The 18780-nt window shown below is 41.4% G+C and overlaps 1 protein-coding gene across 1 annotated transcript; it reads right to left on the minus strand.

The window, feature by feature from the left end:
- Positions 1-1859: 1859 nt before the first annotated feature.
- Positions 1860-17171, minus strand: LOC139737337 (chromatin modification-related protein MEAF6-like). The gene is made up of 6 exons (XM_071648015.1): positions 17071-17171; positions 4993-5105; positions 4480-4564; positions 3771-3804; positions 3131-3338; positions 1860-2735 (listed from the first exon to the last, which is right to left on the minus strand). Exons 1-6 carry the CDS (start codon positions 17149-17151, stop codon positions 2687-2689), a joined length of 570 nt encoding a protein of 189 aa, XP_071504116.1. The 5' UTR covers positions 17152-17171; the 3' UTR covers positions 1860-2686.
- Between the last annotated feature and the right edge of the window lie 1609 nt (positions 17172-18780).

Here is an 18780-nt window from a genome sequence, read left to right on the forward strand (position 1 = left end):
CTCGGGACTGAGCAAAGCACATCGACTTGGGCGATTTTCGACTTGTGCGTAAGTCGAAAAAAATCGACTTAACAACAGTTACACATATACAATTGTACATGTATGTTGTCTAATCTGGAGCCGAGAGCTGGAGAGGTGTGCCGCAGCACGGGGTCGCACGGCAGGGCCGTGTTGAACTTTGCATGGACAGTGCATTAGTAGTGGCACAGGTCCGATTACTTTACACCCTTGTTAAACCTTGAGGAAGTGAATATGAACGATATTTGAGCAGTGATTGATTCCAGTTTACCATACCGTGGCTTGAAATGCGTGTAAAGGTGCAATTCTGATTTACCCGTGCCCGTAACTTCCCCCCTACTTTCTGCTTTGAAAACTCAGCAGCTTCATCTATCCACTGCACAGCGCAGACTGCAAACATACACAGACTATACACAGCCCAGTCGCTGTACGCATAACTATACACAGCCCAGTAGCTGTACGTACGTAGCGCTAGCGCGACAGGGTAGTACCAGCGGACCTCCAAACACGAAGAGAGTTCAACAATCGCATGCGATCGCTTTGAATTTTGATACTTTATATCATTTTTTGTCACCTGTCTGGTCGGGCTAGTTCTTATGTAAACAAAAACTGGCGTCTCGTGATTTTGACAGTGATTTATTGCACAATAAAATCTTATTCGACTTAGGCACAGTGAATTTAATGGTTTTTCCGTGAAAGTGTTCTTGGAATTTCATCGACTTAGGCGAGTATTCGACTTACAAAATTCGACTTGTGAGTGAATTAATACACGTAGGTCAATGGGGAAAAATCAGGACTTTTTAAAATCATCGACTTGCGCGATTATTCGACATATGCGATGTCGACTTAGGCGAGTTTAACTGTATATATCATATTCTGTTTGCTGAATACTCATCATACAATGGAAAACTATGTGAAATGTGATGGGATAACTGTATTACAATAATAAACGCAAGTTCCCCTCAGAAACTGTGCGTGACACAAGGAGCGAACACACAGTGGTGAGAAGCGTTCACCCATGCAGAGACGCTCATGCTTGTTCCGCTACGTATTTTCGAAAGCTAATTCACATTTTGTTATAACGGAGCACATTTCTTTTGTTTTTCTTTGTCTGTGGCGCTCGAAAAAGACTTTGTTATAACGGAAATTTCGCTATAACCGTGTTCGTTATAAGCGAATTTTGTACCATAGACTTTAATGTCGATAATTTTGGGACCAGAAGATTGACTTCGTTATAACGAAATTTCGTTATAACCGTGTTCGTTGTAACGGGAGTGCACTGTAGTAGTAATAACTGCAAACAAGGGAGAGCTATGGGCCCTCTCTTTTTCCCTCGTGTTGGGACAATAGTTTGAACTATTCATTCATGGAAAAAGTTGAGATGCATATCATGCTCATGCACACCATTCTTATCATTTATACATTAAAAAAGGCAAAAAAAAAAGTGTATCAGGTCAAAGAATCTGTGCATCTGACTACCAACATCTGGAAGAAAACGATGTGGTGGTTTTAAAACAATTCTTCAAGTCTACATGAAAAAAAAAGAGGAAAAAGAGCACACATCTGTATGTTGTCATGTCTCGTCACAATCTTGTACGCCTATGGCAGGCCTAAAAGTCTACATGCAACTGCAAGGCAATGCTTACACTTCAGAGCAGCCTCATCATGGATGTTTATCCGAGAGAGATTTACATTTAGATAGTGTAATCTTAAACAGTACCATTATTTTAATTAGCACAGCAGATTGGAATATAAGCCATCCAAACTCATAAATAAAGTACCATACATTCAGATTAGACCAGGGACAGGTACGGTGTCTCACTCATGGGTGCATTATACTGACTATGTGTGGAGACACAAAACCGGACTACGGATGCAGACATTTCTCCCCTAAATGTTTGTACACAAATTGCAGATGTCAGCATCTACAGCAACCAAAGACAAGTACGTAAATATTCACTGGCCTAGAGGAACATAAATGACATATTGAGTTAACTAGACTCATCGGTGACATAACTCGTGTGCTAAGAATGAAAATCAAGAAATCTCTGTTAATATGTCTAGAGGATACAGGAAACTACAAAAAGACAAGAAAATTTGACAGCAGACGCGAAGATTTAGGAAATTGAATACTTTACAAGATATATTTTTAAAAAAAAATGTGTGCACTGATGTCAATTCTTCGCATTTTCTAGTATAAAGGATTCGAATTGCTACAGACTCGAGACTGGAGACACTCCACTGGAGCAATTCCATAACAGGAGCTGGGGGTAAAGACAACACAAAATCTGTCATGGGTGCTGTCCTGTCTTGGAGGTAGCATCAACTATGAGGAGGATATTTCGATGCATTCTATGAAGGAGAAGAGCGTGGCATTCTCTACATCGACTATCGACTATCAACTTCAAACAGCAAAGGAAAGGATGCCTGTCTCCAAAAGGGGGCGCCATCACATCAATGATAACCTCACGTATGCCGTATTCAGGAGCCAGGGTCGGGTGTTGGGAGCTCACGCAGACCGTTCCATCCCTTTTTTGTCAAGTCTCAATGGTCACAGAGCACAGTTTACAGACATCAATCTCACAGCTTTGCTTTCAGGGCGTGCTGTCTGTTCACGACAGAACAGCAAAGGATGCCTTGTCTCTCTAACACTGCTGGAATGAACAGTTCAGTAGTCCTCATTTGAATGCCTACTCTTTTTCATTCTGCCTTCGATCCTGAGGGAGGAGAGGAGAGGAGAATGAACAGAGAGAGAGAGACATGTTAATTCGCATTTCGGTTTATCTTGCATATCATAAACAGAATACAATACACAATACTTCTCTCTCAGATTATTAATGACACAAATGAGAGACTTGTGTTTGATCGTAACTTTTATGCAACGGGGCCCTAGTCTATTACAGAAGGATTCTGTAATAGAATCCCGTTCTTCCCATCCCTTCCCTCCCTCTCCCCTCCCCCCCCCCAAAAAAAAAAACACAACAACAACATCATTACAAAAACACAATAAAACAAGTGTCAAATGTCTGAATGTCTAGAATAAAACACAAAACAAAACAAAACAAAAGAAAAAGTAATTCTGAAACATTATGGCAAGGGTATGGGCACACACCGGTGTCTGCTCTTGTTTTTCCTCTTCTTGTGGCCATGTGAGCTCTTGTGGACCTTGCCGGTGTGGTTGCTGCTGCTACTGCTGCTGCCGGCCTGCGGGTTCTCCTTGGAATCCACAGCCTCTCCATTGCTGTGTCCGTCCGCGGAGTCCTTCTCCAACTTTGTCACCAGCCCGTCTTGATTGTTGGACACATCCTTGGTCTCTGATTCTAAGCATACATAGAAATTAATCAGTGGTTATAATATTTGAGGGGGAGGGAAGAGATGGGAGGGAAAGTGGGGAAGAAACATCCACACAAAGCACAGAGGAAGTAAGAAACTAGTAGCTAATCTAGGGATGGGAATGGCATTCCAGCAGACAATTGCATTTATCATTTTAAGTGAACTCATTTTGGGGTAAAACTCTTCATGTTTCCAGCCGATTATAACTTTTACAGAATATATCTGTTTTTCCCCCCATCATAATTTTTAATGAACATACTCCAACAATAATACGGTGGATAATCTTTAATTTGGCATCAACTTTACCATGACTTTTAGTTGGTACAAATGTATGAAATTATGGATCAGGCACCAAACCAATGTCATATGAAAGGGACAATTCAGACAATGACATCACTACACACTACAAATGCACTTACTTTTGTCATTTGAATCTGTAAGGCCAAGTGATGCCTGTGAAGCAAAAGAAAATGAAATTAAACAAAAATAGGCAGAGGTTAAATGATATTCCACTCATACACAATTGACGAAGAGGATAACATCGACATTGTCTCACAAATAGAAATTACATCAAAGCATCAGTCTTATTGAATCATATAACCCACCTCTTGACAATAATGCAAAGTACTCTTGTCTGCTTTTTTTTTATTATTTCACAAGATACATAAACCTCTATTTTGGATTATATTGTTACATATTTTACAATCAGAGTGTTTGACATCATTTAAAATATCAAAAACAATTGATATTTTGAAATTCACAGCAAAATGATAAAAGTTTTAAATTCTGGCCTTCTTCTTTGTCAGTTCTCCAGAAAAGTCCACATGTGAATTTGCTTTATCATTGGTGTATCACACATGTACCAAAACTGATGAAAAGCAAGAAACATTTCATGAATTATTACTCTTCTCACTAACAATGAACTTTGCACCAATTTATATAATTATCTGAAATGGTCATACATGTGGCCAGTTTTACCATCATACTTTCCAGCTTTCTCAGGTATGAATGGATGGGCAAAGATAAGTAGGAATCGTGGACACTAATGCCTCACCATTTTATAGCTACAGTTAATATCAAAAGTGTGATTGATATCCTTGACATTTACAACATTTGAAATCACAATACCTGAGAAGTGATGCTAGACTTGGAGAAGAGTCTGTCAGCCTCTTTGAATTTTCGATTCCTCTTGTCTGTTTTGCTGTTTGTATTCCTGTATAAGGAAACAAGTTTACATACAAAGCTTAATCGAAGACCCACGACAAGCAGCACAGTTTATCGGTAGGCATTTTCATCATAGGCATTAGAATCTACCAACATACATATATACATATATATATATATATAAGTAACATTTTGTAAACATTCATGAGAAAATGCAAATGTGTTAATTCATTTCATTTTGGAAAACTTATCTGTGAAGTGTCACGTCACATTCCACTTTTGTTTTGAACTTGTGATTCCGATTTTGACAGAATCCTGACTTTCATTGTGTCAGCAACATCAAAAGAATCATTCCATTTTCTTTTTTAATCAATCTTGTTTTTTTCCATTTAATTGGAAAGCTGATTTCATACTTCATCTTTACAAGACAGGAATTTACATTTATTTCCACAACAAACACTGAACAGTGTCACTTACTTATTTGTTAGGTATCTGTCCCATCCTCTGATAATGTTTCCATACATTGCCGTGTCCTCCAAGTAGCTGCCTTCAAATGCATAGATCTGTCTCTCAAGATTGGCAAGTGTCTCCTGCAACAGAGGAAGAAATATCAAATCCCAAAATGAATCTGGCAAAAGACCAAAAGCAGGGCTCAACACTAACAGTGGCCCAGGGCCACCAAAAATGAAAGTCGGGCCACCAAATTTCAAAAAAGGGCAAATTTGGTGGTCCACCTTGGGCCACCAATAATTTTGGAAAAGTGTCATTTATTTATGTTAAGACAGGGCTCGACACTAACAGTGGCCCGGTGGCCCGGTGGCCCGGGGCCACCAAAAACACGCATCGGGCCACCAAAATTTCAGAAATGAAGATTTTGGTGGCCCAATCGGGCCACCAAAAAGTCGGATAATTGCCTTTACTTTTGTAGATGGACAGCGGTAACAATCGGCTCCGTAAGATGCTAAAATAAATATCAGATGTTTTTGCTTTTTATTTTGGAAATGAATAACGGTAATATTCGACTCCGTATGATACTAAAATAAGTGTCGGATGTTTTATTTTGCGTTCGGAAATGAATAAGGATAACATTTGGCTCCAGAAGATGATGAAATAAATGTGGAATGTTAGCTCTGACGTTCGGAAATGAATACTAATAACATTCAACTCCGTACGATGAGAAAATAAATGCCGGATGTTTGCTTTCTATTTTGGAAATGAATGACGGTAATATTCGGCTCCGTACGATACTAAAAGAAGTGTCGGATGTTTGGTTTTGCGTTCGGAAATGAATAAGGATAACATTCGGCTCCAGAAGATGCTGAAATAAATGTGGAATGTTAGCTTTGACGTTCCGAATGAATACTAATCATTAATATTCAACTCCGTACGATGAGAAAATAAATGCCGGATGTTTGCTTTTACGTTGTAAAGTAAATAACAACATTCAGCTCCAGAAGATGCTAAAGTAAGTGTTGAATGATCCCTTTGACGTTAGGAAATGAATAAACATGATATTCAACTCCATATCGATAGAAATACCGGATGTTCACGTTCAGGTGAATGATAAGAATAATGTCTCATGTTCGCTTTTATGTTCGAATGTATATACACGTGTAGCAACAACATTCAGCTCCGGAAGATGCTAAAATAGATGTCGGATATTAATTTTGCTCTCACGTTCGGAAATGAACAACAATATTATTCAACTCCATATAGATAGTAAAATAAATACCGGATGTTCACTTTCAGATTTGAAGTAAATAGCAATAACAGATCAGCTGCAGAAGATGCTAAAATAAATGTTTAATGATCCCTTGCCCTTTGACGTTCGGAAATGAATAACAATGATATTCAACCCCGAATGATGATTAAATAAATGTCGGATGTTTGCTTTTACTTTCGAAACTATTATAGCAATAACATTCGGCTAAGGAAGATGCTAAAATAAATGTCAGATGATTGCTTTTACCTTCGGAAGTGAATAGCAGTAATATTCTGCTCTATGCGATGCTAAAATGAATGTCGGATATTTGCTATTACATTTTGAAATGAATAACAGTAACTTTCAGCTGCGTTTAATGGTAAAATATTTAATGTCTGATGTCTGCCTTGACGTTCAAAAATGAAAAACAGTAAAATTCGGCTCCATACAATGCTAAATTGTCAGATAATTCATTTCACTTTCGGAAGTGGACAGCAGTAACATTCGGCTCCGTACAATAATAAAACAAATGTTGGATGTTTGCTTTTTTTAATTTTAAAATGAATAACGGTAACATTCTGCTCCGTACGGTGCTAAAATGAATAACAGATTATTGCTTTCACATTTGGAAATGATTGACGGTATCAATCGGCTCAGTTAGATGCTAAAATAAATTGAGGATGTTTGCTTTCACGTTCAGAAATGAATAAGGATAACATTCAGCTCCGTAAGATGCTAAAATGAATGTCAGTTCTTTGCTTTTACATTTGAAAAAAAAAAAAAATAATTAATAGTAACATTCGGCTCCGTACGGTGTTGAAATACTAGTAAATGTTGGATAATTGCTTTTACAATCAGAAATGAATAACGGTAACTTCCAGCTCTTTATAATGCCAAAACAGATGTCGGATGTTCACAAATGTCTGCAAATGCTCCCACTCAATCGTTTCAAACGTAAGTTTTGACCACCTAAATAGGCATCAACTTTTATAATAATCTATAAGCCTATTTGCTAAATCTTAGAACTCAGAATAACGGTAACATGATTGAATTTTCTCTTCATTTATTTTAGACATGGGTACATGTATCACTTCAGTAATACAATGTACAATTTGTACTTAATATTTCATTTTCTATGTTCAGTAGGACCGATTTAGTATTTCTTATGTTTTTCTTGATTTTTTTTTTCCGGGCCACCAGATTTTACTTTCGGGCCACCAAAAAATAAAAATTAATGATTTTGGTGGCCCCATCGGGCCACCAAAAATAAAAGTTAGTGTCAAGCCCTGGTTAGGATATTGCAACCCATGTGCCTGTCAATGAATATTTACACTTTAATACTAGTCTTACCATTCCACAGTTAATTTGTTTAAAGGATGGATGAAAAGGACTGAATGAGTGCCTGAGAGTGAGTGTTGCGAGTTTGTTGAGGTTTATTTATGAGTAGATATGTCCAGCTTCCAATTCTTACAATGATAAAACTGAAATATTTGACTCATAAAAAAAGCAGGGATTTTTAACGTTTTTTATTGTTTTTGGGGGACCACCAAATTTTTCTCTCTGGCCACCAAAACTTTGAAATTGAATCGGTGGCCCCATCCGGCCACCAAATAAAAAAGTTAGTGTGGAGCCCTGCCAAAAGAAACTGTTAGATATTGCACACAAATAGAAAATTTAAATGAGAACTTACCTGTTTGAAATTTAAATTGTATTTTATGAGGAAGGTGAAGGAAGAGACTACGATGCATAATGAGTAATAACAGGAGAGCCCGCACGCGCGTCCAGCAATATTAGTAGCTCCGAAAAATGTGACTACCAATCAAACAGTCATCCTACTGCTATTGAGAACTACCTGAAATTATGAAGAAGGGTGGGAGAGGAGGGACTGTAGTCTCTTCCTTCACCTTCCTCATAAAATACAATTTAAATTTCAAACAGGTAAGTTCTCATTTAAATTTTCTATTTTATTTCGGAAGTCTCGAAAGAGACTACGATGCATAATGAGTAATAACAGGAGACTTTAAAGCCCGTAGTCACATTTTTTGGCCATACAGAACTGTACCAATGACCGTTTTTACCACTGAGGGGTAAGGCTTTACCTTTTACGATAACACTGCTTGGCTGAAACCCCCATTCTCATCCCTGAGGGGTTTCGCGTAATAAGTTTGAAATGTCTTCTCATTACTCCAGCCTGCCTGTGCCAAAATGTCATGTACAGGCAGATCTTTCCTCTGGGCAGCAGACGCTGCAGCTGCTCTTGTGGAGTGTGCCGAGAACAAGCTGGTGTCAATCCCAGCTTCTGCCATAACTGTCTTAATCCAACGAGACAAAGTTTGGGTAGAAACCCTGTGATAAGGTTTACGAAAACTTATTAACAGATACTTTTGGTCCTTCCTAATAATCTGAGTCCTTCTCAGATACTCTCGAAGGTATCGTACAATGCAAACTCGTCTGTCTGGAGGGTACGCTCTTAGACTCACGACATGGCCTGTATTACCAGGTCTGTGATGTTTTAACAAGTCATCAATGTAGAATTTGACGGAATTGTCTTTGAACATCATCTTGTCTATTCTCAAAGCATTCAATGACTGTACCCGTTGTGCTGAGAGAAGCGCTAACAACATTGTCACTTTCAACGTTAGCTCTTTCAAGCCCAATTCGCCTGCAGGTGATTTCCTCCTCAGATAGTTGAGGACAGTTCTAACGTCCCACACCTCCGTGTAGCGAGGTCTGGGGGTCGTAAGTGAAAAACTCCCTTCACAAATCTAGTTATTAGAGGATGTGCGCTTATGGAAAGCGAACTGTCTGTGAGAGTCAGAAAAGAAGCCAGTGCACTTCTAGCAGAGTTTATGGTACCGTAGCTGGCTCCCTTGTGAAACAAGTCTGAAAGAAATTCTAGTGCCCATTCTGATGATGTCTGGAGATAGTTAATGTTGTTGGCAGTGCAGAAAACTTTCCATTTGCTGATGAAGCTATGATATTGTTGTCGTATAGATTTCCTCCAAGAAGCTACGATGACCTTGACGGTCCCTGCACTCAATCCCTGCGACCTGAAGGGTTGGCCGAAAGCCTGCAACAGAGCAAATCCAAATGTTTGTGTAAGGGGTGGGGCATTAAAGACACAGGTTGAACAAGAAGTTGTGCATGTCTACGTAGAACAAGTGGTTTTTCAGTCAGCATGTCCTGAAGTGCTGGGAACCATGATTGTGTAGGCCAGTTTGGTACTACTAACAACCCTGTGGCTTTATCTGCCCTTATCTTTTGCAGACATTTAGGGATAAGGCAGAAAGGAGGGAAAGCATAGAACCATAATGGACCCCAATCAACTGTAAATGCATCTACATTCTCTGCCGAAGGATCAGGCTGCCAAGTGATATACCTGGGTTGTTGTGCATTAAGTCTGGAAGCAAAAAGATCTAATTCAGGGAGGCCAAAATATTCTACCACTTCAGTGAATTGAACTTTGTTAAGCATCCACTCTGTTCGATCGTTAAACTTCCTTGACATGAAGTCTGCTGTGGTATTGAGCCGTCCTGGCAAGTAGGCGGCTGTGATCCAAATTTGTCTTTCAATGCACCATTCCCAAATGTCATGTGCCAATTTGTTGCAGTCCTGTGATCTGAAGCCCCCCATATTGTTGATATATGAGACTGCAGTAGTATTATCCAGTCTAATGAGAACATGAACATTTCTCAGGCTAGAACAAAAGGACTTCAATGCCAATCCTGCTGCAAGGGTTTCTAGATAATTGATCTCATTGTTAACAGCCTTTTCTCTTTCCACTTCATTCCATCAGATCGTCCCCCTGTGTTTGTGCACATGTCTGTTGCTCCCCAACCAGACCCACTCGCATCTGTACGCAATTCTATTGTGTGCCTAGGTCTATCGATAGGATTAGAGGTGTACTGTATGTGGTCAATCCACCACTAAGTTCCTGTTTGGCTCTATTAGACAGGCTCATTTTCCTATCAAAGTGACCTTTATTGGCCTTCAATGCCAAAATCTTCTCTTTTTCCAAGAGTTTGTAGTAGAGGGGTCCATATTGGGCTGCGGGAAATGTAGCAATAAGCTTCCCTATTACTCTAGCCACTTCTCGAATAGAGGACTCTGTGGCATTCAACAGGTCTATGCACTCAGCAGTGATATCTTCCTTCTTAGATTCAGGGAGAGTAACTTTCATGTTCACAGAGTTAAGGACAAATCCCAAAAAGGTGATTTCTTTAGTGGGTTTTAACACTGATTTAGACTGGACAAGAAACCCCAAATCTTCGAAGAGATCAGTCGTAGCATCGACTGCTCTTTGAGTGCAAGCCTCATTCTTCCCAATAATGATAGTATCATCAAGGTATCCCACTACCATATGGCCTGCTCTTCTCAGATGAGCAAAAACTGGTTTGAGAAGCTTTGTGAACAGACGCGGTGCTGTACTAAGCCCGTTTGGCAGTGCACGATATTGCCAAAGTTGGCCCTGCCACACAAATCGCAGGTATTTCCTATCCTGCAGATCAACTGGTACTGAATAATAAGCATCCTGAAGGTCGACTGAGGCTAGAAAGCAATCTGGTGTAATGAATTACATTGCTGTATGGATGGAATCCATTTTAAAATGCTGGTAGACTAGGCTTTTGTTCAACTCTGAGAGGTCAAGAATGACCCGAAGGCTGCCATTCTTCTTGGGGCGGGTAAAAATGTTAGAGATGAACTCTCCCGCTTCATGTGAACAAGGTTCAATAACATTCTTGGCTACCAGTGAATCAATTTCAGCTTGGATATTGGCCAAATCTTCATTCTTTACTTTGTACTGAACCAAAGGTTTCAGCCTTTCAGGTGGAAAACATTCAGGTTTGAATTCAAGTTTATAGCCATTCACAGCTTGTAGTATTGTGGGATCTGAAGTTAACTTCTCCCAATTACATGCATGAAGCCTCAGTCGACCTCCAACTGGATGGTCATTTACACATGAAGTGGTAGGTCTAGATTCTATAGATCTAGTAAATCGAGGAGTAGATCTAGAAAACTGTTCTTCTAGACAAGATAGAAATGCATCATGGTCAGTTACTGACATGTCAAATGAGCAATCTGTTGAATCATTGTCTCCTACCTCTTCAGAGGAGGGCTGTTGGTTTACTTGTTGTGGGGAGCCTTGCTTCTGGCCTGTGGATGAGCTCTGCTCTGCGGCCGTTGCTGTGGGGGAGGTCGCGACTTCCCCTGGTAGCGCTGGTCTAAAAAAGGACGATTTGCCGTTCCATGCACGAAGCGTGAGGCTGCAGCACTACGTGCGCCCGTCCAGCCCGCATCGCGAGCCTGCCGGCGAGCTCCGCTGTAGAAGGGTCGTCTGTACGGATGGAAAGAGCCGCTCGGGCGAGAAATGTGTTTCTGCTGGGTCCTCATGACCCCAGCAGAGGCCTTGTGTTGTTCTTTTAGATCTTTCATCTGTCTTGTGAGATCATCACCAAACAAGAGCTGCGTGACTGGTGTTGAGGGCTTACAGAGATGCACGTATTCCGAGTTGATGTCAGGTTTAATCAGATCTTTCCGCACGCAATTCAGTTCGAAATGCGCATTACTCAAAAGAGCAAGTGCGTCTTGCTGAGACTCGGAGATATCTCGCGCGTCGAGAGAGCGAAGAAGAGCCCCAATACCGCGAGTCAGACATTTCTGCACTCTCTGTAGTTTCAGATCACGGTCCGGTTACGCGTGACGGATTGCAAGTGTTCCCAAATGGGAGCGTTCACTTTAACGTTAGGTGTATCGAGGTGGGGGCAGTTGCTCGGAGGGGGGTATTTTCCAACCGTTTCCTCGATGGCTTTATCTTGCAGTTTGTTGCCAATGAAGTAATTCACCGATTTTGCGATTTCCTCGTCAACTGCCTCCTCTATTCCGATGGGGATAGCATACTTGGCTGCCAACGGGGGTAGCTGTGCAGCAGGGGGAACCTCTTCCACCCCTTCGTCAAAATCGAACGGTCCATCACGCTCTGTGTCGTCGGACGTATCAAAATCGTCCCCAACAAAATGGCGGACGTCAGTAGGCAAGCGGGAAAATTCCTCCGCAGTAGATCTAGATGTAGACGCGCCTGAATGTACCACAGCAGCACGGCTAGTGGTTTTATCATGCGATTGGGGAAGGTGTTTCACCACTTCGGCGAGGAGATTTTCAAGTTTGTCTAGACGAGAACTAACATCCCCGGAGGTAGACGCCCGATCCTCGGAAGGGGCTTTTGATACCGTATGAGGTGCTTTTTTAGGGATTTTCTTCATCGGCTTCTTCCCTGAATCTGGAGCCTTAGTCTTACCGATGCTCACATTCTTCTGTACGTGCGCCGTACCGGCATCGCCGGAGGGAGGCGCTGGTGGTGGTAACGTGGCACAGACCTCCTGTCCACGTGTAGCTCGTAAAGCGAAGGATGGATCGTGCTGCTCTTTAGAGCTCATATTTGTCGAACCACCGTCTAGTTTAGGCTCGAAAGATGCGTCTGACACTTCTCAAATGGTTTCCGATGACCGGCGAAGCAAATTTACCTCGCGAAAGGGTAAATTCCGGCGAAGAATATTACGAAAAGAAATCAACCGCGGAGCTAAGCAGGAGAACGTCCTGTCGGCTGGAACGAACGCGAACGTATTGCTGGACGCGCGTGCGGGCTCTCCTGTTATTACTCATTATGCATCGTAGTCTCTTTCGAGACTTCCGAAATAAAATAAAGCAAATCAAACTCATTTAGGTTAGGGCCGAACTATACACAGCCCTATTGGGCCCTATCCCTGCTGTACACAAGTACAGTGTCCACAGACCAGTCGCGGCCGGCCGTGGCCGTGCTAATTGCTAGCGCACGGCGGGCGTCTGGTACGTCGGGCTAATCAAACTCATGATGCTCTGACTGTCGACTGAGTTTGACACTCTACAGTCCCGAGACAGCTTCTGAAGTTGTAAACATTCTGTGATGAGTTATGAACATCTACCAAACATCTAACAACGTTACCATGTGGTAAATGGAAATATGCGGTATGTTATTGTTGCGTCAATGCGTTGAGGCGCGTTGTGTCCATGCCAATGGCGCAGTGTGCGTGTGGTTGGCATGGGCACAACGCAACTTTTATTTTTCATGTGAATATAATGACGCAGATTTGATTGATTCTTTTCTTCACTTTCACTTGAGAGAGAATGGACATACAAATGTATTCTCTATGAGCTCTGCTATGTTGAATACTCCGAGGAGACCTGCTGTTTTGACGACACTTTGGTAGCGGACAGGAGTATGCAGGAGTGATCTTGATGGTGTACGTTGATCAGCCCTGGTAGAGCAACGCTACTCTGTGAGGCAACTTCAAGATGATCAGGCTCGTCGGTAGCAGATTGAAGACTGGAGCAAATGGTGCATCGAGAGTTTGCCGTAGATCGATGTCTATCAGCGCGAGTATACCACAGGAGCAGCAGGACATCGATCAGGATTTAATGTGACAGTTGGAGCTGATGGCATCTCACGCACTGAATAAGACGGTATTTGATAACTTTCGTTTAAACCGAATGGACTTCAGGCAGATTTTGACCTATGATGCCATTTGGGCATTACGTGTCATGTTTGGCGTGTCTTAATTGGTCAGTTTAACTGCGTTGTTAGTCATGTGTGAACAGTTTGTTTATAAGGATGTGCAAAGTGATAATTGCTCTTCGTCATCATATCGACAGGCAATAGATTTGTGTGTAAATCTCACTCTAGGCCATGCTCAGATTGAAAAGTTTAGTGGGTATTGTGAAGATGGCACTGAAACACCTTTTTCTAACTGGATGGAAGGATTCAATTTTATTATTGAACCTTTCCATTTCAGTGATGAGGAGAAGGCTTGGGTTTTGGTGAGCAACCTTACGGGGCCAGCAAGAGAGGAGATTCTTTATTGTCTGTCTGACGCGAAGCGGAGGAGTTTCACAGAGATTGTAAAAGCTCTCCGTCTGTGTTTTAGTCGAGAGAATTCTCACTATTTGCGGTGTTTGTTCTATAAACGTGTTCAACGTGATAATGAAGACTTGGCAGACTTCAGTAGGGCTCTCATGCGTCTTTATGCCAAATTGGTAGATGCTGCAGACGATGAGAAGGAAGCTGCGGCTCTGAGGCAGCTTAGGGATGAAGCTCTGTCAAATCAGTTTGTCAGTGGAACACGGGATGAGAGAGAACGAATTTTGTTAAGGCGTTTGCACATGAGAAATAGGGGAGACCGATTTGAAGTGCTTAGGAGAGAAGCATTGTTAGTTCTCCGTGAAGACTGTATGCTTGAGGGAGATGGGCTGAAAACTGGGAGTGCTGATACTGGAACACAAGGAGTGTTCACTGACCCGGTTGCTCAGCAGCTAGATCTTTCCTCAGACATGTCAGATACAGCTGGACAGGAGAAGGAGGATGTCATATCTACTCTTTTGGATGGGGGATCGCAGATTCTGGGTTGCGTTGATGTAGATGAGGGTGGTGCAGAAATTGATGCTGGGGGACATGGACATGAGTCATGTGATGAACAGGTTGATGCAAAGGATTTAGATGCTGGGGTGCTTCTAATTGCACAACCTGTAGGAGAGGGTACCAAGAGGGTTCCCGAATTATCACTTGAAGGTCAGGATGTCCAAAAGCATGCAAACGTGCAGCCACAAAGAACTAATGTAGCGCCAAAGGAGCGGTCAATTCCAAAAGGGGAGAATATTTCTCATGGTGACATTGTTGTCAATAATGTAACAACAAGGGAGGTATGCATACCCAACTGTAACATGTGGAAGCATGGATGTCATGTTCAGGGAACGGTATGGGGGCCCTGGGAGTCAAATTGGAGACCGGATTTAGGGTTGGTTGCTGCAGGTTAGAAATTCGTCCGTTCATGGAATTTGTTGTGTTGGTAAGTTGATTCGCTTACAGTGTATACGTTCATGACTGCAGCTGAAACTTGTGTACATCTCAAGTAGCAATGGATTTAGGAACTATACGCATTTAGAGATGCAATATCAATGCGAGAAATGATTGTCAAGATATGATTGTTTTAATTGATATGTGATTGATAAGAAGTTTTTAATGAGATATTGGAATAGTGATATGAAAGTATTTTAAATCACTATTACGTGGAAAAACGAAGGAACTATATAATAGCTATTGTTTTAATTGTTTTGTTGGCAGCTGAACAACATGGCATTCTGACAATATTAGTAGTTGTTCGGCGATTCAGAAACTTTTGATAATGAGATAGTTGGTCGAGAATTCATGTTTGAATGATCCCTTTTGTGTGAAGTTTTGTCAATGAGCAAATTGTCGACTGTGACGATATGACACATAAAGCGGGGAAGTTATCTTTATCATTCGCTTGCTAAAGCGGGGAAGCTCATATTTGTTATTAGTGAATTCTAACATTCCGTGACTTCACTTTGTTTTAACTGTTGCATTTCCTGATATGTGTTATATTGAGTAATTGAGAAATATTACTCTTAGAAAATAGATTATCATCATACGGGTCGTATGATATAATCGCGGGGAAGTTGTCGTGTTGTATGTACAATTTGCATAGTGTATTAAGAGACCTGTCTATGTTGTGCCTCGATATAAATCTTAATTGATACAGACATTAATGTATGGTTTTATGTACGACGCAGAAAATGTTCTGTTGCGGCACGTTTGACGTTATTCTGGGCTTATGTAGACCATTTTCTCAGAGAATCTGTACATAACTGACAATGTGGAACAACTGAGCTTTACATTGAAGCGGAACTGAAGATGACGTATTGATGTGTTATTCTCTTGGCCCGAACCTTTATGCCATGTATCTGAATTTGTATGATTTACTGTAAATTTGGAAGGTTCAAGAGTTTCAGCTTTTGGCAGATTTCAAAAATAATGTTCGATTTTGTAGTATTTCCGCGTTTGTATATTTGACTGGAAAAGCGGGGAACACACGCTTTCCTGAAATATATTTTTGTAATTATCTACTGTTAATCCGCTCTGTGTGGAATTGCTGTAAAGTGTAATGATTTGATGTGAAGAGCGGGGAATTTTTCGTTATGTATTATTGTGTGTAATGGTATGAAAAAAATATGATGTAATTGGGATTATATAACACATGGTTGTGTTATATAATCGCGGGGAAGTTTGTGGTAAATGGAAATATGCGGTATGTTATTGTTGCGTCAATGCGTTGAGGCGCGTTGTGTCCATGCCAATGGCGCAGTGTGCGTGTGGTTGGCATGGGCACAACGCAACTTTTATTTTTCATGTGAATATAATGTCTCAATGACGCAGATTTGATTGATTCTTTTCTTCACTTTCACTTGAGAGAGAATGGACATACAAATGTATTCTCTATGAGCTCTGCTTTGTTGAATAGTTGATAGGCCTGTATATCTGTTATTCACTCTGTACTCGACATGTAGCTGAGGATAGTGCGGAGTTTAGACTATTTGATTTGCTCAATAAATCATTGCAATTTCAACTCATGGAGACTGTCATCGTCAGCGTCATCATTAACCCGGTTTACAACAACCACACAAACTAAATTGCAGTAGAAATCTACGGTAGGTCTAGATCTACTTTCAACTTGCGTGACGACTGAGTGAAGTGCGAAAAAAAAAAAAAAAAACTACACCACTAACGTTAAACGTATTGCAGTGTACGGATACGATACAGTACTCGAGTGCATGCAGTTCGTTGCTAATGCAGTGCAGTGCATTGCATGTAAAACATGACGTCAGAGCCACAGACCAGAGTAGAGTGCGATACGAAAATTGCCCGCCACCACTGCCTATTCCGATCATTTACTTGTCCTGTACTTACAATGTACACAAAACGACTACATTAAAAACCTCTAATATTCACAGAATCTTAATCATACCGCTATTTCTGTTCTCCTTTTCACTAATTCGGCCAGTTCTGTTCTCGTATCAGATTGTGGCTGAGCATTTTTCGACGACATCTTGCTTGACTTGACTTGACCCGTACGTGGGCGCGAGATGGCGCTATGCGAAAATTAATTGCCTAGCTCGCCACTACCAGACCAGCCAAGCATGCTACGTAGTGAGCTGCTAGTACATGTACATGGGTACTATGCTGATTTGATTGAGCGATTGAGCTATGCTAGCTAGCTCGCTCGCGAGAGCGCGCGCTTTCTGACTGAGAATTTTCATGCAATGCACGGTCCGGTCGTCGAGAGCTAGAGAACCACAGAACTCTCTCATCTCGCGAGCTTGAGCCGGTTGAAATTATTACGTAATAAGCACGCATGCACGTAAATCGTAGGACCTAAAAAGGCTTTAGGCCCTACTCTTTGATTTATACTGGTCGACAAGAGTCGTGGGGAAAGTAAAGTAAAGAGGAGGACTGAAGAGGACTGATGAGGCGGCCGCCGAGCGAGGCCGCGCCGATGTGATGTGATAAGTTTGATACAGTCACAGTCGTCTGCTTCGTCGCTTGTACAGGCAGGATTCCAGATAAATGTTCACGTGCTGAGTGAAATATACCAAAGCCCAAAGCCAAAGGTAAATCCAGGTGAGCAGGTATTAAAGCTAACGGTTAGGAATTAAATGAGACTGAAAGTTTTTATACGTACGCTTCAGTCCATGAAGCACCAGAAGCAGTTGACCGAAAGATCGGTCTGTATCCGTCCGTCGGGGAATGTTCCGCGGAGACTGCGTCTGGCTTCACGGATCCCCTCCGTATACAGACCGAAGTCAATGATGCCAGCTCCTGTGTGGCAGTAGCGCACAGATCAAACGTTACGATAAACCAAATTTCAGACAGCTTTTTTACATTCAAACAAGTTTGACATGACATGACACATTATGCAGCAATATTTGGGGTTAATTTCTCACATTTTGCAATCGAAATACTCACAGTAACGCGGTTATAATGCAGAAATTTTATCCATATCGCAACATCGCCGTTCGCTAGCTGTAGGTCGCCATTTTGAATCTGTAAACCAATCACATGCGAGGTACTTTATTAAGTAAAAAAAACACGTAGAAACTACCTCGCATGTGATTGGCTAATAGATTCATAATGTATGTTTCTGCAGTTTGAACGTGACGACGCGACGGGCTGGTTGATGTGTGTTTTGCGTTGAAAATTCGACCGAAATATTGGATTATTCATTAATCTGGTGAGTGTAGTCTATTCTTGAATAGTTGATTTAACTATTCAAGCTTAAATTTGCCGACCTAGGGCCGTGAATTAGACGCAATCGAGAAGGGTGAGGTACCTCACCCAATTTTCCATAGAGATAGTGGTTAAGAACATCCACACAGCAATGGGTACTACAACCTTCCGTCTGTCTACGGAGGACGGCGTTAATGGCAAAATACAAAAGAGTCCTCCGGACAGACGGATCTTTCTGTCTACAGAAGCAGAGACAGAGTGCAATTTTGTACAGCCTCATTTCTCAATCATTTGATTTGTCAATGATTTGTCTTGTGATTGGACTTGGGAAATCACCTTGTCTTTGGTTTCTCTCTCTTGTTTAACTGCGACCAGCCTGAAAGGAAAGGCCTAAAAGTTAACATGTTAAGCATTGAACTGTATGTGTGACAGTGAAGGAGCGCGGTTACTC

The sequence above is a fragment of the Diadema antillarum genome, unplaced genomic scaffold, assembly GCF_040938485.1.
Source record: "Diadema antillarum isolate AM-2024a unplaced genomic scaffold, OU_Dant_1.0 seq00000689_RagTag, whole genome shotgun sequence".
Taxonomy (NCBI): domain Eukaryota; kingdom Metazoa; phylum Echinodermata; class Echinoidea; order Diadematoida; family Diadematidae; genus Diadema; species Diadema antillarum.

Excerpts from the sequence above, each read along its gene's own strand:
- LOC139737337 (XM_071648015.1), bottom strand. The coding sequence starts at position 17,151 with ATGTCGTCGAAAAATGCTCAGCCACAATCTGATACGAGAACAGAACTG. Across the intron at positions 4,565-4,992 it reads GACAGATACCTAACAAATAA|GAATACAAACAGCAAAACAG; the intron begins GTAAGTGACACT and ends TTCCTTATACAG. Across the intron at positions 3,339-3,770 it reads TACAGATTCAAATGACAAAA|AATCAGAGACCAAGGATGTG; the intron begins GTAAGTGCATTT and ends ATGTATGCTTAG.